Source organism: Furipterus horrens, unplaced genomic scaffold (assembly GCF_987537825.1).
Source record: "Furipterus horrens unplaced genomic scaffold, mFurHor1.1.pri manual_scaffold_11, whole genome shotgun sequence".
NCBI classification, from domain to species: Eukaryota; Metazoa; Chordata; class Mammalia; order Chiroptera; family Furipteridae; genus Furipterus; species Furipterus horrens.
The window spans coordinates 8,168,332-8,188,990 of record NW_028327181.1 but is presented as its reverse complement, the minus strand read 5'-3'; the positions used below and the strand labels follow the sequence as shown (position 1 = coordinate 8,188,990).

The following is a 20,659-nucleotide window of genomic DNA, read 5'->3' as shown; positions in this document are numbered from 1 at the left end:
AGAGCATCATCCTGATGCACCAAGGTTGGCAGGTTTGACCCCTGGTCAGGGCACAAACAAGAATCTCCCAATAAATGTGTAAATAAGTGGAACAACAAATTGATGTTTCTCTCAAATCAATACATTTTAAAAAAATAACAGAATGTATTGGGCTTCACAGTAAGTTACCTAGTAAAAGTACACTTATTTTTTTCATTTGTATCCTTGGCAAAATCACCAAAAGAGCAAAAGCAGGGAAGTATTTACAATCCGGTGGATCAATATAGATAGAACTCAACCCACATCCCCAAAAGGAAATCACTTTAGCAAGGGGCCTCTGGAGGAAAGTAAGACTGTTAATCAAAGAGCAGAAGATTAAAGCCAGAGTAATTAGTACAGTGATTTCTTTGGTGGGGGGAGGGGGACCGGGGTGGTTGGTCCCCTGACTTCTCTGTACCTCTGCTTTCTCAGCCAGAGCTCAGAGTTGAGGTTGAATGTTGGTATCCGAAGGCAGACTCAGTTCTTCCCTAACTTACTTGAGTCTAAGAATTTTGAGATCTTTAAGGGTGCTGAGTTCTGCTCTCTGGTCACAGGAATGTGACCAGGTGAAGGAACTAAATGCAAGAAAGCCTTGAGGCATGCTGTAAACTCAGGGTGTAGTATCTGTGGCATTAATTAAAACTTCTGCACTGAGTAATCCAATCGGTTTTGTTGTGAAGGCTTTAAAAAGGGCCGCTAATGAAGTGCCGTTATTAGCAGAGCTGCTGGTAAAGCCTTTTGGGGGAGAGACACCTGCTGCTTCTTCCTCCATGAAGCCATGCTTCCCCTTCCTTGAAAAGCACACTGTACCCTCCTACTGCCCTTCCAGAAACATCTCTTTCACCCAGTCATGCCTTTGCTCAAAGGCATTCGATGCCACCAGGGACCAGCCAAGATTCAGGGCCTCTCTGGCCACAAGCAGCCTTCTCTGCTTCTGCTTCCTTCCCCGCTTCCCACAAACCTCCCCGTCTGCAGATTTGCCGTAATAGTTCTAAACATAACTTCTCTGCTCCGTCTGCCCGGTCTTTGCTTCTGCCACTTGCCCTACCTGGCAAGCCCACCCTCCTTCCCCACCTTGGCAGAGCCCACGTCTACGGCTGGGGGCGGGGGGGGCATTGGATTCAAACACTCTTTCCAGGGCTCTAGCCCCCAAGTAGACTTTCTGCCTACACCAGCCCCTGGGCACCCAGAAGTCCTGCTTTGAAGTAGTCATGTGCGTTTGTGCATGCGTCATCTGCCTCTATGGAATCCTTACCTGTTGCCACCATGATGCTGGCAGCAATCACCAGATCTCCCTGGCTCACGGTGCGATGGCGGCTCACGTTGGAGCCATGCAGCTCAGGGCCAAGGAATGCGGGAAGCCTCCATGAGCTGGAGAAAAACAAGGACAGGTTTTCACCAGAAGAAGCTCAGCTTGGCTGACATGTCCATTTTAGCCCCATGAGCCCCGTTTGAGACTTCTTACACCCAGAGTAGTTAGACAATAAATGGGTGTCATCTTAGCCACTATGTGCGGGTAATGATTCAAGCAACAACAGAAAACGAAAATCTGTGTTAGTTTCTTCTGGCTGTGTTCTAGGGGAGAACCCCTTTCTGTATGTTCTCCAGCTTCTAGAAGCTTCCCACAGGGCTATGGCCCAGCACCACTCCAATCTCTGCTTCTATTGTCCCCTCTCCTCTGACCCTGACCTGTCACCCTGACTATAAGGACTCTGGGGATTACATTGTCCAGGATAATCTCCCCATCTCAAAATCTCTAGCTTCGTTACATCTGCCACTGCTTTTGTCATTTAAGATCACTGTGCTATTGTGATTTATAACAAGAAATAGCTCTTTGGTCTTCATCCCCAGACCAGCACAAAGCTCCTAAAACCCTTGGAATTCCCTCAGTGATAAGAGCAATAAAGGTGTCCTGTAATTCTTAACAAGCCGGGTTCAAACACGCCTGAGTTTATGTTAATGAGTGGCTTATGGAAAGCCCCTGTGAGTAGGGGCTAGTTGCCAGGGGACCCACCCGTCGATGAGAGGGTTGCAAGTTTCTGTCCCGCCCCCCGATCTTGGGGAAGGCAGAGGGGCTGGAGGTGGAATCCCCAGCCATCTATGATTCATCAGCAGTGCCTTTGTAATGAGTCCTCCATAAAAACCCCAAAGAAGGGGCTTCAGAGGGCTTCTGGGTTGGTAAAGATGTGGAGGGGGCAGGGAGAGTGGCGCCCCTGGGGAGGGCACCGACGCCAATCGCCATGCCCCCAGACTGCGCCCTGTGCATCTCCTCCATCCTGCTCTTCCTGAGATAGGCCCTCTTGCTGTAAACCTGTAATCTAGTAAGTAGCATGTCTCTCTGAGTTCTGTGGGGCACTCTAGCGAGTTAAGCGAACACACAGAGGGTATGGGGGGAACCTCCCATCTGTAGCTGGCCCATCAGAAGCACAGGTGGCAACAGGACCTACAATTGGTGGCATTGGGGGGGCAGTCTTATAGGTCTGAACCTTCACCTGTGGAGTCTGCCTCCAGGTCATGGTGTCGGGTAGATGGTGTCAGGATTGAACTGAATTGCAGGACCCCCAGCTGCTGTTGAGAATTGCTTGGTGCTGTGAGGGGGGAAAAACACTCCACATCATAGTAATACGAAGGCCGGCAACAGTGAGTTTGCAGTTGTAATATAAATAATACGATCATTCATAAAGAATACAGGAATAGTTTCATGTACTCACAGCTGCAAACCTACTTCTGCTCACCCTGGTGCAGCCACAGGTTTTAGGGATTAGAATGCGAACACATTTGAGGGCCTGAGTCTGCCCTCTGGCCCGCAAAGCTTCTCGTCCGCCACACGTGCAAAGCACCTTCACCGGAATTGAATTGTACTTAGAGGATTAATTCACACATTCGCTTGCCATATAATAATGACCGACTATTGCCAGGTCCTTTTGGGGCCTGGAGACCCACCAGGACTCCTTCCGATTCTACTGGAAGGAGAGAGACCATCAGCTGGTTGTCAGATGGTGATTAAAACGAAGCAGGGCAGAGTGACGGGGTAAGCAGGTGCTCGGGGAAGGCCTCGTCCATGAGGTGACCCTCAGGAGACTGGAGGAAGGTATGGGGCAGGTCGTGTTTGCACAGGGGTGCGGTGGGGGCTCGTGGGTCTAAACTAAAGGGTGTGTCCACAGGCTAGATCCTCTCACATAGCCCAGGCAGTCAATAAATACCACACATATTTGAGCAAGATTGGACAGGGGCCCTGCTTTCATGGAGGTTACAATTTTAAGATTTTTTTTTTAAAGGTTTTATTTCTTTTAAGAGAGATGGGAAGGGAGAGAGAAAGAGAGGGAGAGACACATGGACCGGTTGCCTCTCGTACATATCCCTGCTGGTTACTGAACCCGATCCCCAGGCCTGTGCCCTGACCGAGAATCAAATCTGTGACCTTGTGCTCTGCCCGACCCACTGAGCCACACCAGGCAAGGCAGGAGGTTGCCATTCCGTTTTACCACGGAGCTAATGAAGCTAAACTTCAGGCCCCTCTCTTGGCAAGACCCCCACCCACAGTGCCTTCTGTTCTCATCCTACATAAAGGCTCTCCTGTTGACTTAAGAACTCACCCCTGGGAATTTCTTCTCTAAAATAGGGCCTCCAAACAGGACCCACAAAACCTAGAGGTGTCGATGCCAGTGGGTGGGTGCAGGAATCACCCAATGTGCGTTTGATGGCAGGTTGGGAATGTATACTGGTTGAAAGGAAGGGGGTCCCATGAGGGCACAAAACAGAAGTCTGCGGTCAGCTTTAAATGTACTTCTGCAGACAAGGGCTTGAGCTGGAACCTAAAGGCACTGGGAAGCCAGCCCTCCAGAAGAACACAAGTGTGTTAACAAGTGCCTCGAGTGGGAGGAAGAATCCGGGGAGATGGACCAGAAGAGAAAAGATGTGGATACAGTATTTATTTGAAAAAGAAGGCAAGCCATTGAAGATGTTGAAGGGAGTTGAAATGGTCTGTCCAGCTAGATTGTAGAGATCTCATGGGAAAGGAATGCCCTTGTCCTCCAGCTAAAGATAAACGGAGATACACCAATAGTTCACACAGACACAAAAAAAGGTTTATCAGCCTCCTGAAGCAGGAGGAGGGCACCCAGAGAAACTGGGCAGCTGGGTCACGTAAGGCCAAGAGGGGATCACTCTAGGATTTGGGCTTGTGCTGGATGATTTTAGCAGGTTCTAGGATAGTGGGGACTGGTTGCCTATTCAGCAAGAGGGGACTGTGAGGTAGACTTTAAAACAGAATGTCCCTGTGGCCAAAGAGGAAAGGCAACCATTCCTCCTTTTTTCGTTAGAGCATTTTCAGGAGAAATTGTGTGTGTGTGTGAATCTTTCCTGTCTCTGATAGGCGTGTAAATCTGTTTTGTGTGTGCTATTTTCTTAAATGATGGTAAAATTGCCATAACTGAGAATGTACCAGTTAACTATCTTTAAGAATGCGACTGAATGGCATTAAGGACAGTCACAAGGTTGTGCAACCACCCCCATGATCTTTTCCCAGAACCTTTTCATCCTCCTGAACAGACACTCTGCCCCTATGCTCTCCTCCCCGCAGCCTCTGATAACCTACAATTATGCTCTGTTTCTTCGAATTTTCCTAATCTAGGTATTTCATATACGTCATCATGCAATACCTAACCTATCACGTCTGTCCTGTCACGTCTGTCCTAGCACGTCTGGCTTCTTTCCCTTGGCATCACGTTTTCAAGGTTCGTCCAGGTCACAGCATGTATTAGGACTTTATGCTTCTTATGGCCAAGTAATGGCCCGTTGTCCAAACACATTACAGTTTGCAAATCTTTAAAAAAGGAGAAAATAATAAGCCTCTTGCCAGTAGGACAACCCAAGAATGTTTTTCTTATGGGCCTGGGAACCATCTCCTTGAAATGAAATTTTGGGGCAGGTAGTGTCTCTTATCTCTCTGAGCACCCTGTTTCAAACCATAGCCACCTGCTTGTCATAAACATGACATGTTTTATGATCCCCTGAGACAGAAACAATTAGATAGCACACTGGGTACCCCAACTACCAGGTAAACGTAGGATGAACTAGAAAACAATATATAACAAAGATGGGGTCAGGTCCTCTTGCCTGAGGACAAGTTACCATAGTCTGGAGAGCATGGATGTAAGGCAGTACATGGCTGTATATAGAAAAAGGGTGAGATTTCTCTCTCTTTGTCATCTTGTTAACAGGTTACCTGTGATGTACATCACAGTGTGGTTTAATGCTTTTTGAAGAATAAAATGGTTCCCCTTCGACTGCGTTGTGGCGAGAATTTTCTGGATTGGCAGGAAATTTTACTTTTTTTCCTGACACGATTTTGACCATCTTTGATCAGGAAGACAGGAAAACAGAAAGCAATGGTCATTCATAAGAATAGCTTACCAATTATCTGTGCAGCTGTGGGGTCTGCCTTCCACATAACAGGCTGAAACTGTTTATCAAGGTCTGAGTGTCATGGGAGCTGATTTTCACATTCTTGGGGCCAGGGCAGAAGCCAGGGGAACAGTGAAGAGCCACAGGGTGGACGTGGACCAGGACTGTGGCTGAGGAGACAGATATGAGAAATATTAGGGGTGATCTTTTAGAAAAGAAAATAGTTTCTCTATTCCAAAAACTGATGCACAGAAAACTTAATTTCTGATGGGCATTTGAACACAGATAATGCTCCCCAGCGCAGTTAAGATAAAATCCCAGCCCTCTTGCCAGGCCCCGAGGGACCTGTGTAGTGGTTGAGGACAATGTATTAACAGTAATATATATACTGTTTCATTTAATAGGGAGATCTGTGGCTATCCTCATTTTTATAGGTGAAAAAACCAAGGCACCCAGATGTTAACCTGTTAGGGGGCCTTTGGATAGTGAGGTGCCAAGGATGGTGACAAGTCTGGTCCTAAAGCAGAAACCATGGGGGGCAGGGGGCAAGGTAAGTGGGGTGGTGAGGATGTGAGTGCCGTCCCGAATAAGTTCAATCTCAGGGGCCCAAAGGGAAGGTCAGATGACCAGTTGGCTGAGCAAGTCAAGATCTCAGAGGAGCAGGCTGAACTGAAGAGAGAAATGTGAACATTTTAACTGGCTTTGGATTGTCATGCCAATTATAGACAGGGGTGAGGATGGGAAAGAGGGGGAGCCTGTCACTGTGACCCCTGGTTCCCCTGCATGTACCATCTGGGTGAGACTGAAAAGGTGACTGAGAAGGAGCAGCCCTAGGGAGAGGGTGGGGTCACATGGGTCAAGGTGAGTCAGTGTTTTCCAGAAGAACTGACATAGTAAACAACGAAGCCCCATCCAGACTGTCCCAGATCTGCGAGACTCCAGGGCTCCTCTAAATCTTTCTGTTCTAATGACTGTCATAGTGGCTGCTGCTGTGTGTCCCCACAATTGGACTTTGAGCTCCTGAGAAGCAAGGACACCGGCTTTATCACCTCTGTGTCCCTAGGGCACACAGTGTTGGGGCCTGGCACTAAACTCGCCTTACGTTTTTAAAAAAGGTGCAGGCAGCGAAAAGAATAACCATCCACAGTTGAAGGATTCAAATCCAGTCTCTGCTCCTTTTTGTCTCTGTGACTTTGAACCAGCGACACCGACCCTTAAAGAGCTTTGTTATCCTTATCTGTAGAATGGGTATAAATAAGGTACCTACCACAGAGGACTCAAATGAGGGGCCCTTGAAGACTGTAAGTGAAGTGCCTGGCACAGAACCCACGCAAGAATATGGTTGGTTATGACTCCAGCATACTGGCTTACCGCGCGGTCGGTAAAATCTAGGTAGGACGAGGGACTCAGAACCAGTCTGTTTATCTCCCTGAAGCCTCAGTTTCCCCGTCTGTAATTCGGGGGAGAATAAGCGTTCCTAGGGCTATTGGTTCAGCGAGTTCATGCACAGGAAGCGCTAGGCACGGATAAGAAAGATGGATGCTCTTTTCGTGGGTTCACTTTTCCAAGGCCCGCAGCGCAGTTGTTTCCTAAAACCCGTTTCTCTCCTTGGCCGCAGAGCGGCGCTCTGCGGCGCAGCCCGGCGCAGGGGGTGTGGCTGCGGGCGGGGCGGGGGCGGGGCGACCCTTGTGCCCACCCCATGACTCATCGGGGCGGGGCCAGAGAGAGGGTATCCCCAGAGCGCGCGCGCAGCGGCCGCAGGTATTCCGACAAGATGGCGGAGGCAGCGGTCGACAGCCCGATGGAAGTGGTGCAGGCTCCTGAGGAGATGGAAGAGCAGGCGATGTCCGACGCCGACGACTACTGCTGCCTGGTGAACCTGCCGGGCGAAGTGCTGGAGTACATCCTGTGCAGCGGCTCCCTGACGGCCTCGGACATCGGTGCCGTGTCCAGCACCTGCCGGAGGCTGCACGATATTTGCCAGGGTAGCGGGAAGGTGTGGAAGGAGCAGTTCCGCGCGAGGTGAGACCGCTGTCCCGGCCGCTCGTGCCCCGTTTTGCGCTCCCGGGGCCCGGGCCTGACCGGCCAGAGCGGCCGCCTGCCTCCCCGGACGCGCGCGCGGACCCCACCCCCGATGCCACCCCCGGACCGCTTCCCGTGGACCGGCAGACAAAGGCCTCCAGGCCGCCGGCCCCTCAGGCTCCTGCCGCGCGGCGCCTCAGGTGCCCGAGTTGCGCACCGGGGAGCGCCCAGCCGCCGGGCCCTCACGGACGGGTGACGAGCGCGGTGTCGCGGCCGGTCCGCTCCGAGCGCCGCTTTTGTGCGCGACTCCGCGCCAACATGTTTACGCGGACCCGGGATGCCGTGCGCCTCAGCGCCCCGAGGGGAGGCGGGCGCCGCATCCCGGGGCTGCGCGCGCGGGTTTCGGCTCCGGTCCCGGGTCAGACCCGGCCCGCGCATCCCCGGCGTGTGACCTTGGAGTCGGCGTCCCGTTTTCGAGCCTCCTTCGCCGACTTCGCTGACAGGCAGAGCTACCCCTGCCCGTGGTTAGTAAACGAGACGGGGTGTGAGGAGCGTTTCCACGGGACCCCGCTCTCAGGAGGCGCCCCGTCCGTGCCCACGGCCCTTGGCATCGCCGCTGTGGCTGTCGCTCCAACTGTTCCCATTTCACAGGTGGGGCGTGTGGACGCGGCGCGCGGTCCGCCGTGCCAAGGTCACGCCGGGAGCGGGCCGTGCCTTCCCGGTGGGGACTCGAACTAGGTCCGCGAGCGGGGGGGCCCCCTGGGACCCCCACACCGCGCGGCGCTCCCTGCTTTCCACGGCGGCCTTTGCGGCCCCGTGAACGCTGAGCCCGGGCTGCGTTGTCTTCCTCGCAGGTGGCCGTCCCTGATGAGTCACTACAAACGCACCGACCGAGTCAACTGGCTGGAGGAGTATAAGGTCCGGCAGCAGGCCGGCGTGGAAGCCCGGAACGTGGTCGCCTCCTTCTCCAAGCGGTTCTTCTCGGAGCACGTAAGGACCCGGCGCCGCGGCCCCGCAGCTTGTGCGCGGCAGCGGGTGCGCGTGCGGGCGGCCCGGCTGCTTCGGACGCGCCCCGTCCAGTGTCCTCCCGGCCCCTGCCTCACTTCGACGGCTGCAAGAGCCGCTGCGTCCTGCCCCTCCGTCCCCACAACGCGAAGCCATGTGTCCCCCCGCCAGCTTTACTTCTCTAAAGCCGCGGAGAAAATGGGGGTGCACGGGGAGGGTGGGGCCCGCAGCACAATGTAGGGGGGGTGGTTCCAGATCAGCCTTAGTTCTCTACAGGCGAATAACCGTCTTTTTTGCAACCTCCACGTGATTTAGGGGAGTCGCCGAACAGTGATCACTACACATTTCGCCCCGTTTTTTCCCCCCCGAAAGGGTTGATGAAGTCAATAGAGTTCTTCACCCTGACTTGGCAGGTTCCAACCATTAGCGAACGGAATTATTTGTTAAGCTGACAGGATTAAGAGCTAGCTGAAAGAATTATTATAACTCCCTCAAGTAAATTGTCTTGCATTCATTATCTCTGAAAAGTTTGTTTTTAAGATTTTATTTATTTATATTTAGAAAGAGGGGAAGGGAGAGGGGGGGAGAGAAACATCACTGTGTGGTTGCCTCTTGCGCGCCCCCAACTGGGGACCTGGCGTGCAACCCAGGCACGTGACCGGACTGGGAATCGAACCTGCCACCCTTTGGTTCGCAGGCCGGTGCTCAGGCCCCTGAGCCACACCCACCAGGGCTAAAAAGTTTTTTCAATATTGATGAGTGACATGTTTTTTATTTTTTTTATTTTTCTCATTCCACAAAGCGTTCATAGAAGTTTCTGTATCAGGTCCTGATTCTTAACTTTCTGTAACTCTGGAAAATAGCCCACATTACTATTTTACATTTATTTCTAGTGGGACCGGCTAGAAATGCAGCCCTTCTGATTTATTTTGCTAGCTTGGTTCCTGCAGATTCATTCCTATTTTCTAACTTTAATTACTTTTTTTTTAATTTTTTTTTTCTTGTAATGAGAATTTTTATTTTATTTATTTATTTATTTATTTATTTTTAGAGCGAGGGGAAAGGAGAAAGAGGGAGAGAAACATCACTGTATGGTTGCCTCTCACGCGCCCCCAACTGGGGACCTGACGTGCAACCTAGTCATGTGCCCTGACTGGGAATCGAACCAGCGACACTTGGTTCACAGGCTGATGCTCAATCCACTGAGCCACAGCAGCCAGGGCTTAACTTGAATTACTCTTACTTAATGGAGTTCATACATTTTAAATGTTTTCAAGGCTCTTCAAGTTTTGAAAGGGAAAGTTCAAAATTTGAACTTTGGACAAATTTGAACTTATTCTTCTATGGAGAATAAAATAAGATATTCCCTAGTATAATTCATTTCTATAAATGAATGATTGTGGACATTAGAATGGACAGAATTTATGTTCCATCTTGGACAAGCCATGCCCTGGCTGAAAGCAGTCGTAATCACAGATTTTAAGTGCCCACTTAAACGTGTTTGCACACGGATATATGTGGGTGCTAGATGCATTTGACACACTTTGTCGTGGGCTACTGGTTTGCAGCCTCTGCTTCTGGCCCACCTGGTGTCGTGTGCATTTTTAACAGCCTGAGCTTTGTCTAATAATGATGAATCGTGTTTTTTCCTTAGCTCCTTCTTTTCCTGTACTGCTTCTCATTAGAAATATGTCGAGGACTTTGAACATAGCAGGTGTATACTTAAGACTGATCTGTGGGTGGGTGATGACTTTGATTCAAGACCCTGGTAATCCTGTATTCCCTGAGTACACACAGGTTGAAATTTCCTGGCTATCTTCCAAAAGAAGAGTGGGAGAAGGAATAGAATTTTAAACTGAGGGGATCTTAAAGATCATTGGTATCACCCCCTCAATTGACAGGAGAAAACACGCCCAGTGGATTGAGTAACCAAAGCACTAGACTTCTCTCTCTGTTTCTTCCCTCCTAGCTGAGTACAGCATAGACTACATGAAGTAGTATTGTGCACTCAATGTTGTAGTTCTAGTTCTTGTGGCAGAGCCGTTTCTCTTTACGTTACACTTACTGAGTTACCCGTTTCAGAAATTTCAGTCTATGAAAATGTAATTGATTTACAATGAACAAGAGGTGAGCAAATGACCGTTATGTCACACGTGTTCTTCCACCCGTGGTAGGCAATACAAGCTCGTGTGGGACAGCTGTTACCACTTCCATGAAATGACCATCCTTCTTTGCCCCTCAGATGTGTGTCTGTGTGTGTGTGTGTGTGTGTGCGATAATGATGTTATTACTCATTATTGAGGCCTGTTTGTATATTTTCTTCATAGGTCCCTTGTAATGGTTTCAGTGACATTGAGAACCTTCAGGGACCAGAGACGTTTTTTGAGGATGAGCTGGTGTGTATTCTAAATCTGGAAGGAAGGTAAGCCGTAGTTATAGCAGGGATTTTTATGTTTGTTTTCATAACAACCCCAGATTTAGCTGCTGTAGTTTTATGTGTGGCTGAACCTTGGGACATGTGTTCCTGACTGTCTCATGTTGCTACAGTTACGTTTTTGATAACTTCTGCATATGTAAGGTTAGTACACCAACACAATTGATGTTAAAGAAACCATACAAAAACCCTTTTGGGAAGAAGAAGATCGGTATGTATTTAGTCCTACTGTGGGTCAAGTACTGGGCTCTGGGCACATGTATCTATTACATCGTTAAGGTAACATCAGTTGTCCCTCTTTTGTTATCACCTGTCTTTCCACCACCTCCACATTTGCCTGACCTGCATTGAATACTTATTAAATAATTTCCTAGGTGTTTCTTAATGTAATGGATGATTTTTTACAATTTTTCAATTTGGGTGAGAAATCATCTTACTTTGGCCATGAGCATTATAGATACTTGGTTGAGCTTTTCTTTTATCTCTCCTGATTGAGAAGAACTCATTATCTCTTGGCTGTTGTGTAAAAACTTTTTATGACTGAGGGTTAATTACCAGCTTGCCTGAAAGGTGCCTTGGCTTCAGGCCTAACTTACCTATGAGAAAGATTCTGTGCTCTGAAAGTTCTGGAAACTTTACTGTCAATGGACAATAACATAGGTTAGCATCTTCCTTAAGGGGGGTCATTGTGCAATACCTCACAAACAGGGCATTAAGATATTTTTCCTGTTGTTTTTAAGGGGGGGCAGTTAGGAGAGAGAAGTATTTATCAGTGGAACAACTGTAGGGGAGAGGTAAGATGTGTCTCTATTCTAGGCCTTGAATGAGTTCAGAACCAGAGGTCATTTTTCCGTTTCTATTTTGGTTTATCTATAAATGAATTGAAGTATGATCTAATAGTCAGTATTGTGCAGCCTTAAAAATAAAAGCTGGGCTGTCTTTTTTTACATATGTATACACACATATGTATACATAAGTGTAATATCATGCATACTGAGTTTATTGCTTAGTTTTGATATGATCTTCAGTGCAGACATTTTTCCCCCTGATTTTCCCTTCCTCACTACCCCATTTGTATTGGCCTTCCCCTGCCCCACCCCTATAATTCACAATGACACACTAGGTTGTATTCTTCTGTGCTAGTATGCACTGAGTGATATATATGGGGACCGAAGGGGATCATTATTTCACAAAATTTATGATCGTAAAATAGGTAGTTTTTTATATCTTCTCATTCAGCTATCTTATTGAAATCCATCCTAATCAACTGATAAGAAATATAATTTTTTAAAAAAATTTTTTGTTTTTTTAATATTTTATTTATTTTTAGAGAGAGGGGAAGGGAGAGAGAGAAAGAGGAAGAGAAACATTGATGTGTGGTTGCCTCTCGTGTGCCCCCAACTGGGGACCTGGCCTGTACCCCAAGCACGTGCCCTGACTGGGAATAAGCCGGTGACCCTTTGGTTTGCAGGCCGGCACTCAGTCCACTGGGCCACACCAGCCAGGGCCAATTCCTGCTTTTAATGGCTGCATACTGCGTTGTGGTGTTTACCACCACTTAGTTAACCACCTGCTGTTGATGGGTAACCACTGTCTTTTCCATTTTGGTGCTGCTGTGGGGGGTGACGTTTCACTGGCTTCACTTCTCAGTAAAGAGTCCTAGGAATGGGTGTTCTCGGTCAGACTATAGAATGTTGTTGAAAAACATAAAATAAGAACATACTCTTGAATGAGAAAACTTACCATCACAAAAAATGTCAGTTCTTCCCAAATTAATACATGAGCCTACTGCCATTTCAGTTATAATCCAACAAGAGTTCTGGGAGGGGAAAGGTGTATGAGTGTTTTAATTGGATAATATTGTCACAGAAGAATATATTCACAAGAAGAGCCAGGGAAAAAATTTTTTTTAATAATCACAATGTGGAACTTTCATCGCTAGGTGTTAGAACATATTATAAAGCTAATTGTAATGAAAACAATACAATGTTTAAGTAAAAATTGATAAATTAGTGGTGAATATTAAATATGTATTTAATTAAAAAAATATGTATTTATAGAATTAAATCCAAATGATTGTTAGTAGGGTACTCAGGATTGTATGTCGTGGCCATAAGCCCTGACTAGGTGGACATAATGCCGCTGTTTAAAAAACTGAGTGGAGAATGGGGAGAACGTAAGCAGAATATGTAGCTGTTTTTCAGCAATCAATCAAGGTGATAAGGGTATTGATCTTATTATTTTGAAGCCAGTGTGTCTGTGTGTTTGAGAGGGAATATGAAATAAAGCAAATAAGTACATCTGACCCTGAAACAACTTGGGTTTGGACTCTGCAGGTCCCCTTACACGCAGATTTTTTCAGTTCACCTTCACAGCTCACTGGACCCCCACAGTTCAAACCCATGTTTTTCAAGGGTCAACTGGCAGTTGGAAACTGTGTGTTCAGAGGGCCAGCTCAGGTTATATGTGGATTTTTGACTCCTTGGGCGGTTAATGCCCTGAACCCTCATGTTATGCAAGGGACCTAACGTAACTGGAGAAGCAGGGTTCTTGTGGAAGCAAGAAAAGATACAGCTGTAAAATGGAAGGAGGTAAAAACTGTATCATTGAATTAGGAATTTCAGTATAAACACGAGATACCTTATATTTCAATATACGTAGGATACGTGTGTTGTTATGTGCACACATATATGCACTATTTCTGTTCCGTGAAAAGGGCTAAAACCGTTGAGCCACCTGGTAGAAATGCTCCTCTCTAGTACCCAGAGGTTTGGAGAAATGGCTGCTTCTAGGTCTAATACAGGGAATGTCAAAGGTGAGCTGGGAGCATCTTGGAAGCCTGGAGCCGGGTAGCAAGGAAAGTACAATACTTCACGGCAGAAGGATTTGGGGGAACATCAATGTGGATAATAACTGGAATGAATTGAAATGCGTCAACTAGTTTAGCCCCGTGAGTTCATAATGATACTTAAATAATCGGTCGCCTTTGGAGGACAATAGGAACCCAAAATTTTATTTTGAAAAATGGGACATGAAAGGAATGAGTCTTTACCCACCTTTACAATATACTACGCCATTGGGAGACCGAAGAGTAGGCAAAGCTGGGGCAGGGAGGGGGCCTCTGTGGCACAGGAAGGAGACAGCGGCGGCTTAGACGCGTTAGGGAGCAGCGTCCTGTCCCTGATAGAACTGGCAGCCTGGTGGGCTCGCTCAACGTGGCTTAGAAGAGAAGGCCAGGAGTCAAGGACGCCGCCAAGGTTTGGGGCCTCACTGGAATGAATGGTGGGCTTGCCGTTATGGGAGATGAGGATGACTCCAGGAGAGGAAGAACGTTAAGGGGCCTGCCAGGTCCCCAAGTGGGGATGTGGAGTGGCAGTTGGATGTGTAGGTCTGGAATGTAGGGGAGACACCCGTTCTGGAAGATGCACTGGGGTTCTCTGTGTAGTAATACTTGAAGCCACGAAACTGGGTGAGATCACCTTGGCCTTGAGTGTAGGAGGAAAGCAGCAGCCTCAGAGCAGGGGACCAGCAGAGGACCTGAGGTGCCTCACCCCTCTCTCCTGAGAACCCCCCCACCCCCCAGTTCTCCTGACTTTTCAGGTTTCTCTTTCATTTCCTGTTAGTCAATCTGGAGCCAGATAACGGTTTCTTGACTTTCAGCACGACTAAGTTAGTGTTCAGTTACAAAATCAGAGTCCTAGATTGGGGTGTTCGCTCCGTGACAAAAAGCACTGTATGACCGTAAACCAGTTATATAGCTGTCTTGTTAAGTAGACTCTTTACGTTGTATGATGAGTGTGAAATCAAATGTAAATCACTGATAGTTATAGTATCTTAATTCTTACCAACTTATTGATTTTTTTTTTTCCAGGAAAGCTTTGACCTGGAAGTACTATGCAAAAAAAATCCTCTACTACCTGAGACAGCAGAAAATCTTAAGTAACCTTAGGACTTTTCTTCAGCATTCGGATGACTATGCGTCGTATCTGGAAGGTGAGACTTGAACAACGCTATTCTGATGGGCAGCTGAGTTGTCCTTAGAGCAGCAGTGGGAGCTGTCCTTGGACAGGCAGAGGAAAAGTACTATGCCGCATGGACCTTCGGAGCTTGGAGTCTATGGTCTGGTCATTTAGGTGGGCAAGACTGTTAAATGTAGAGCTAAAATGTTGTCGAAACCTTTAACTGTCGGCTAAAGGGGCTGTTTTATCAGTACGCACTGTTGGTTCAAAGCGCAAGAGGCTGATATTTTCACTAATGAAATTAATTCCATTTTTCTAATTTTTGAAGCGTCACTTCCAAATTAGAAATCAGCTTGTCCACTTTTGTCTCCGTGTGACCTGGAGCAAGTCCCTTAGCCTCTGGTTAGAGTTTAATGAGGGCACAGTGTTCTTGCGCATCAGTGAGCCTGCCTGGCCCTAATGAGAAGTGAGGAGAAAGAAGCTGGGAGGATAGGAGCGAGGAGGGCAGTAACTTTCTGCTCCTACCAAGTTGAATGAGAACAAAATGTGACTTCATTTTTTTTCTAATGATTTTAAATTCCTAGCATATTACGCAAACACTCCCAGAAGCGGTGGTTATGAAATACATACATTCCCTCTTCCCAGAGGTTCACCCAATTGGTTTTTCCCTCCCGCTGGTTCTCACAGCCACATCTCCATTCCCTTAGTGTCTTCGTGCAGCCTCTCACCCCCTCCCGGCATGGCTTTCTGAGCATCCCCACCACCACCACCGCACGCTCAACTCAGCCAGGGTGCGCCAAGCTCTCCAGAATGTTCTGTTGGCTCCAGCCAGGCCATGGTCCTCACTGGCACCCTACAGATACGCCCCACTCACACCCTCACGCGTGGTGTCCCTCGTCCTTCTCGTTCTCTTAAATCCCACTCGCCCTCTAAACGCTCAGGTCACATCTCGCTTCCATTGAGTTTCTCTGGCTTTAGCAACACTGACTTTACACCTCAGAACCATCCGAGGAGCACTGGCTACCAAATTCTATGGCATTATTTCTGACTCGTGTGTACTTGTAGCCACTGATTTTCTTGTGTTCCTTGTCCTTATGATCACTGTCTACTCCACAGTGCCTAGTGCAGACTCTTAATTATATGATACAAGACTCTGAATGTCTTGTAGCATCCAGAACGCAGTGAAAAGTCTGTTGCAGTTCATTAAAATGTCCTCATCCCTGGAATCTTCTCATGGGCACACTGGGGTGGAGAGTCATCCGATCTTGTTTATTCTCCAGTCAGGAGCCATTTGACAAGCTTTAGTGTTCCATAGCTTATTTATGAAACTGATTTCTTCTTTTTCCTTTTTCAATTATAAGGTAACATTAGCTTTATCAGGTAACACATCCAAATCAGTGCTGTAGGACTTGGGTGGCCACTGGAGTTTTTAAGTAGTCGAGGGGCTGGCCCCGGGGTTTTGACCCTTGGTGACTGACGAGGTGACCTTATGCACTGATGCAGCCTAGGAGTTGCGGCGTTAGCCTGGCATGGGCTTCAGGTGCGGCAGGAACGTCTTCCACCTGCAAGTAGAGAAGCTCAGTCCCAAGGAGGCCCAGGAGCCGAACCCCAGTGAGGGGCAAAACTGGGACTGGGTCCCTTGACGCCCATTCCCCTGCCTTCAGCTCCTCAGGTGTGAGCAGGGGGTCAAGGCTCAGAACTGGTGTGAGGCCAATTGGCTTTAAAACTACTCTCGGGCTTCCCAACGCAGAACATCTTAACAGCCACGTGACTGAGGCAGCCCATCGGTCTCTGGTTAAAACATTACCTGAGGCAGCGCAGAGGGGATTTTCAGGAGACAACATCCCCGCTGTACCTTATACAGCTTTGTAGCTGCCAAGTCCCTGAGTGCAGTTGGTCGCCTGGTTTGAAGGTGCTGTTATCTCCAGGGTCTATTGATGGGCCCCGCTGGGAGAGGCACAGTTTGTTGAAATGGCCTGTCTGTTGTTGAGAGCTTTCTAGTTTTGTTTTTTTTTTTTAAGTTAAAGAACTGTCCTACAACCTTAAGTTCTCAGAGTTTCTGGGTTTTAAACTGTAAGGGAGTTAGAGGGAGAGAGGAGTAGCTTGAAAGGTCTCCTTTATGGCGTTTATCCCTTTCTAACAGAATATGAAATATGCCATGTGTCACACAGTTTGGGGTTCCATGACCTCTGAGGGAAGCTGGGTTTATTTAAGGAAAAGACACAGTGACATGTAAGCTCCTCTGTTCTGAGGATGCCCCTGGCCCCTTCTCAGCGTCTTAGCAGCCAGGCCTGACTTCCAAGGTAACAAAGCTTATCTGGTGGGGTGTTTTACAGAGCTAGGGCCCCGGCACGGGGCTAAATGACCAACTGATAAGAACAGGTGAAAACAGAAACTTATTCAGTGATTCTCGTCCGTACTCAGGGGCCGTGTATATAGACCAGTACTGCAACCCGCTCGCCGAGATCACCCTGCGAGAGACCCAGGCCCAGATCAGCAGCATCGTGGACGTGGTGCGCAAAACCATCCGCGGCGTCAACAGTCGTCACCCCAGCCTGACCTTCAGACCAGGTAGGAGTCGCTTCAAACCCGCTCTGTGTGTGCACAGGGGCACCTAGGGCAGTGGGTCCCCGCTGTGTCGCAAAACAGCCATTAATGGCACAGCAGCTTGTTCACTTCACCGGGAGAACATAAAAGGCTTTACATACGTAGGATTGGTAACACCTAACGGATGTTGTTAGGACCTGGCCGGTGTGTGCATGCTACAGGTCGCTGGGAACCCTGGTCCCAGCGTCACGTGTTCTCATGTCCTCAGAGGAGGTCTCTGTGTTTCAGGGCAATCCCCCATGATAAAGGAGCTAGACCTCCAGGCCCAGGTGCTGGATGCCATGAACTATGTCCTTTATGACCAACTGAAGTTCAAGGGAAACCGAATGGATTACTACAATGCCCTAAACTTATATATGCACCAGGTAAATGTGGGGATACGAAAAAAATCATAATTAAGCTCATCTCTGCTAAATTGTACAGTTTTTAAAGGCGAGTCTGTCACTTTTTCATCCCTCAGTGCTTATAAAACTAACTTTGCCTCTACTGTAAGGACATTACTATCGATTTCTTATTTCATCACCAAGTACCCTCTGTCTGAAAGGCTTCCCGATGAATTCCTGACCAGAACTAGGTATTTCTGTGACTTGGGTGGGTCAGTTGGTATCTTATCTTAGGGACACTGAGCTGTGATCTATGGGCAGCTCCATCACTGGGGCTTAGTTTTCATCTGCTTCCTACTTGGCTCCTTTTTCGCTTCTGTTCTGTCGCTCTGTTTGCTGCCTGTATTGCCTATTTTCATGTCTTACCCACTTGCCTTGAAGTGGCCTTAAGCTCCTTCTGGAAGGAGGGCATGAGCCTTTTCCTGTGAAGGGCCAGGCAGTGAGTGGCCTTGGCTCTGTGGCCGTGAGCGCCCTGTCCTCACTGCTCAGGTCGGCCGTCGTCGCTGCAAAGGAGACCGGCAGTGCAAAACGCGAGGCTGTGGCCACGTTCCTGTGAAACTTCATATAATAGAGATGTGGAAATTTGAATTTCCTATAATTTTCATGTGTCACTAAATCTTATTTTTCTTTTAACATTTCTTAATGTTTAAAAAAAAAAAAAAACTCTTCTTACACAGGCCATACAAAAGCAGGTGGTAGGCCATATTTGGCCCCAGGACTGTGGTTTGCAGACCCTTGGTCTTAATAAATAAAATATTCGCCCTGGCCAGCGTGACTCAGTTGGCTGAAGCGTTGTCCTGTGAACCAAACAGTCGCCGGTTCGATGCCTGGTCAGGGCACATACCTAGGCTGGATGTTCACTCCCCAGTCTGGGTACATGCGAGAGGCAATAGGTCAATGTTTCTCTCTCTCTCTAGGCCCCTCTCTAACCTTCTCTCTAAAAATCAATGAACATGCACAGTAGTCCCTCTCTATATCGCGGTTCACTTATCGCAGCCTCACTATCATGGGATTTTTTAAAATATTTTATTTAATTATTTATCACAGATTTTTTACTATATCGTGGGATTTTGCGGTACTGTACAGTAAATACTAAAATAAATGTAAGGTTCCTACTTCGCGAATTTTCACCTATCGCGGGGGGTGGAGGTCTAGAACGTAATACCCGCGATAAGTGAGGGATTACTGTGTTTGAATGAGAATTTTAAAAAGAAGTTAAAATCATTTAATAAAATAAAATATTGGTCCACTTTAACCTCCAAATGTAGCCTCATGCCTGGTACCCAGTAGATGCCTGATACAAATGTATGTTGAAGGAATGAGAACATGTGTTCATTTCTAGTACGCTAAAGCATGTTGTTCTCCTGTAGGTTTTAACCCGCAGAACAGGGATCCCAATCAGCATGTGTCTTCTCTACATGATAGTTGCCCGGCAGTTGGGGGTCCCATTGGAACCTGTCAACTTCCCAAGTCACTTCTTACTAAGATGGTGCCAAAGCACAGCAAGGTGAGCCATCTGTGACACGTCATGATGGGTCCTAAGAATCCTTTCCTCCTGTGCTGATAGGAAATGTAACTAAACAGAGGTTAAAAGAGGATTAGGTGCTGATGGGATTGTTTCATTTCTTGCCTGTATCCATGTCAGTAATCTCGTGTGCATGAAGAACACCTTGTGATGTTTTTGTCTTATAACTGCATGTGAATACACAATTATCTCAAAGTAACAGGTTTAATTTTAAACAACAGGACTATGGATCTCAAAGTCTTTTTGCCCCAAAGCAGATCCAATCAAAGAATTCTTAAAAAAACTTCGTTTCCAGTCTCCCATAAAATCTCCCCTCCCCCCCGCCCCCAAGAGAGAGGCGAGAGAGGACAGATGAAGCCAAGTTCTTCACTGTCGTGCGAAGCAAAGCAGACATTTGTGTTCTCATCTCTCTCCTTTTAGGCAGAAGGCTGGTGACTGAAAGGCATTGTGGAGACCAGGCCAACGAGGTTTTGTCCTCTTTTAAACCTGGTATTCTCCAGAGTATAACGCTTCTTTTCAGCTATAGTCTAACTTTTCTGCAAGAAATAGTTCATCAGAGAGGAGGGCTGTCCTCTCATTAAATGTGTCATGTAGAAGGACAAGAAGCAAAGTTATTTAATTATATCCTGTTCTTGGAAACTGCTTCCTAATGACTAGGTGTGATAGCCTTTGGTGAAGTGATGAGCACTCTGATAGAAAGTACCTGAGGTTTGAAATCAGACTGAGTTCAAATCTTAGCTTCCTCTGAGCCTCAGTTTCTTCCTCTATAAAATAGGACTAAAGTTTTTCATCAAGTGGCTTGGAGGAGTAAATGAGATGACCCAGGGCTTGACACACCTAGTAGAGTTTCTGACACATGCATAAAAAATAAGTATGGCTGGTCTCTGTATTTCTACTTTGTAGCTTAAGAAATAAAACATATATATAGCTGGAGCTTCCTCGGTATTCTTCCTCATCCCTCTGTCACTCCTCTCCAGAGGTAACTACCAGTTAGTTTGAAATTATTTGTTACTTTCATGCAAATTTTTATAGTTCCTTACATATGTATTTTTCCTTAAATAATATGCACAGGCTTCCCTTTTTTCCAGATATAATCTGTTCCTAAAAAATGTATTCAGAGATTTCTTTTCTGGATAGCAGGCACCCATTTTCCATTATTTTAAATGGGAAAAATGATTTTTTCCCATCCCATTTCCGCTCCCTGAATAACTCATCCAATTTCTCCAGATATCTCTAAAATATTCTTAAATGTGTATGTAGTAATCCACCAAGGATTTCTGCATAATATAAAGCATTTAAT

At 47.3% G+C, this 20,659-nt stretch overlaps 1 protein-coding gene across 2 annotated transcripts in view; it reads left to right on the top strand.

Moving 5' to 3' along the window:
• The first annotated feature begins 7,182 nt into the window (after positions 1-7,182).
• FBXO21 (F-box protein 21) overlaps positions 7,183-20,659 on the top strand; it is a 31,009-nt gene continuing 17,532 nt past the window's right edge. For both annotated transcript variants that reach the window (XM_090291797.1, XM_090291796.1), the window contains exons 1-7: positions 7,183-7,446; positions 8,301-8,436; positions 10,779-10,873; positions 14,757-14,878; positions 17,269-17,415; positions 17,680-17,816; positions 19,205-19,341. In XM_090291797.1, coding sequence (XP_090147923.1) covers positions 7,199-7,446; positions 8,301-8,436; positions 10,779-10,873; positions 14,757-14,878; positions 17,269-17,415; positions 17,680-17,816; positions 19,205-19,341 — 1,022 coding nt within the window. In that variant the 5' untranslated portion in view covers positions 7,183-7,198. The remainder of the gene's footprint in view (positions 7,447-8,300; positions 8,437-10,778; positions 10,874-14,756; positions 14,879-17,268; positions 17,416-17,679; positions 17,817-19,204; positions 19,342-20,659) is intronic.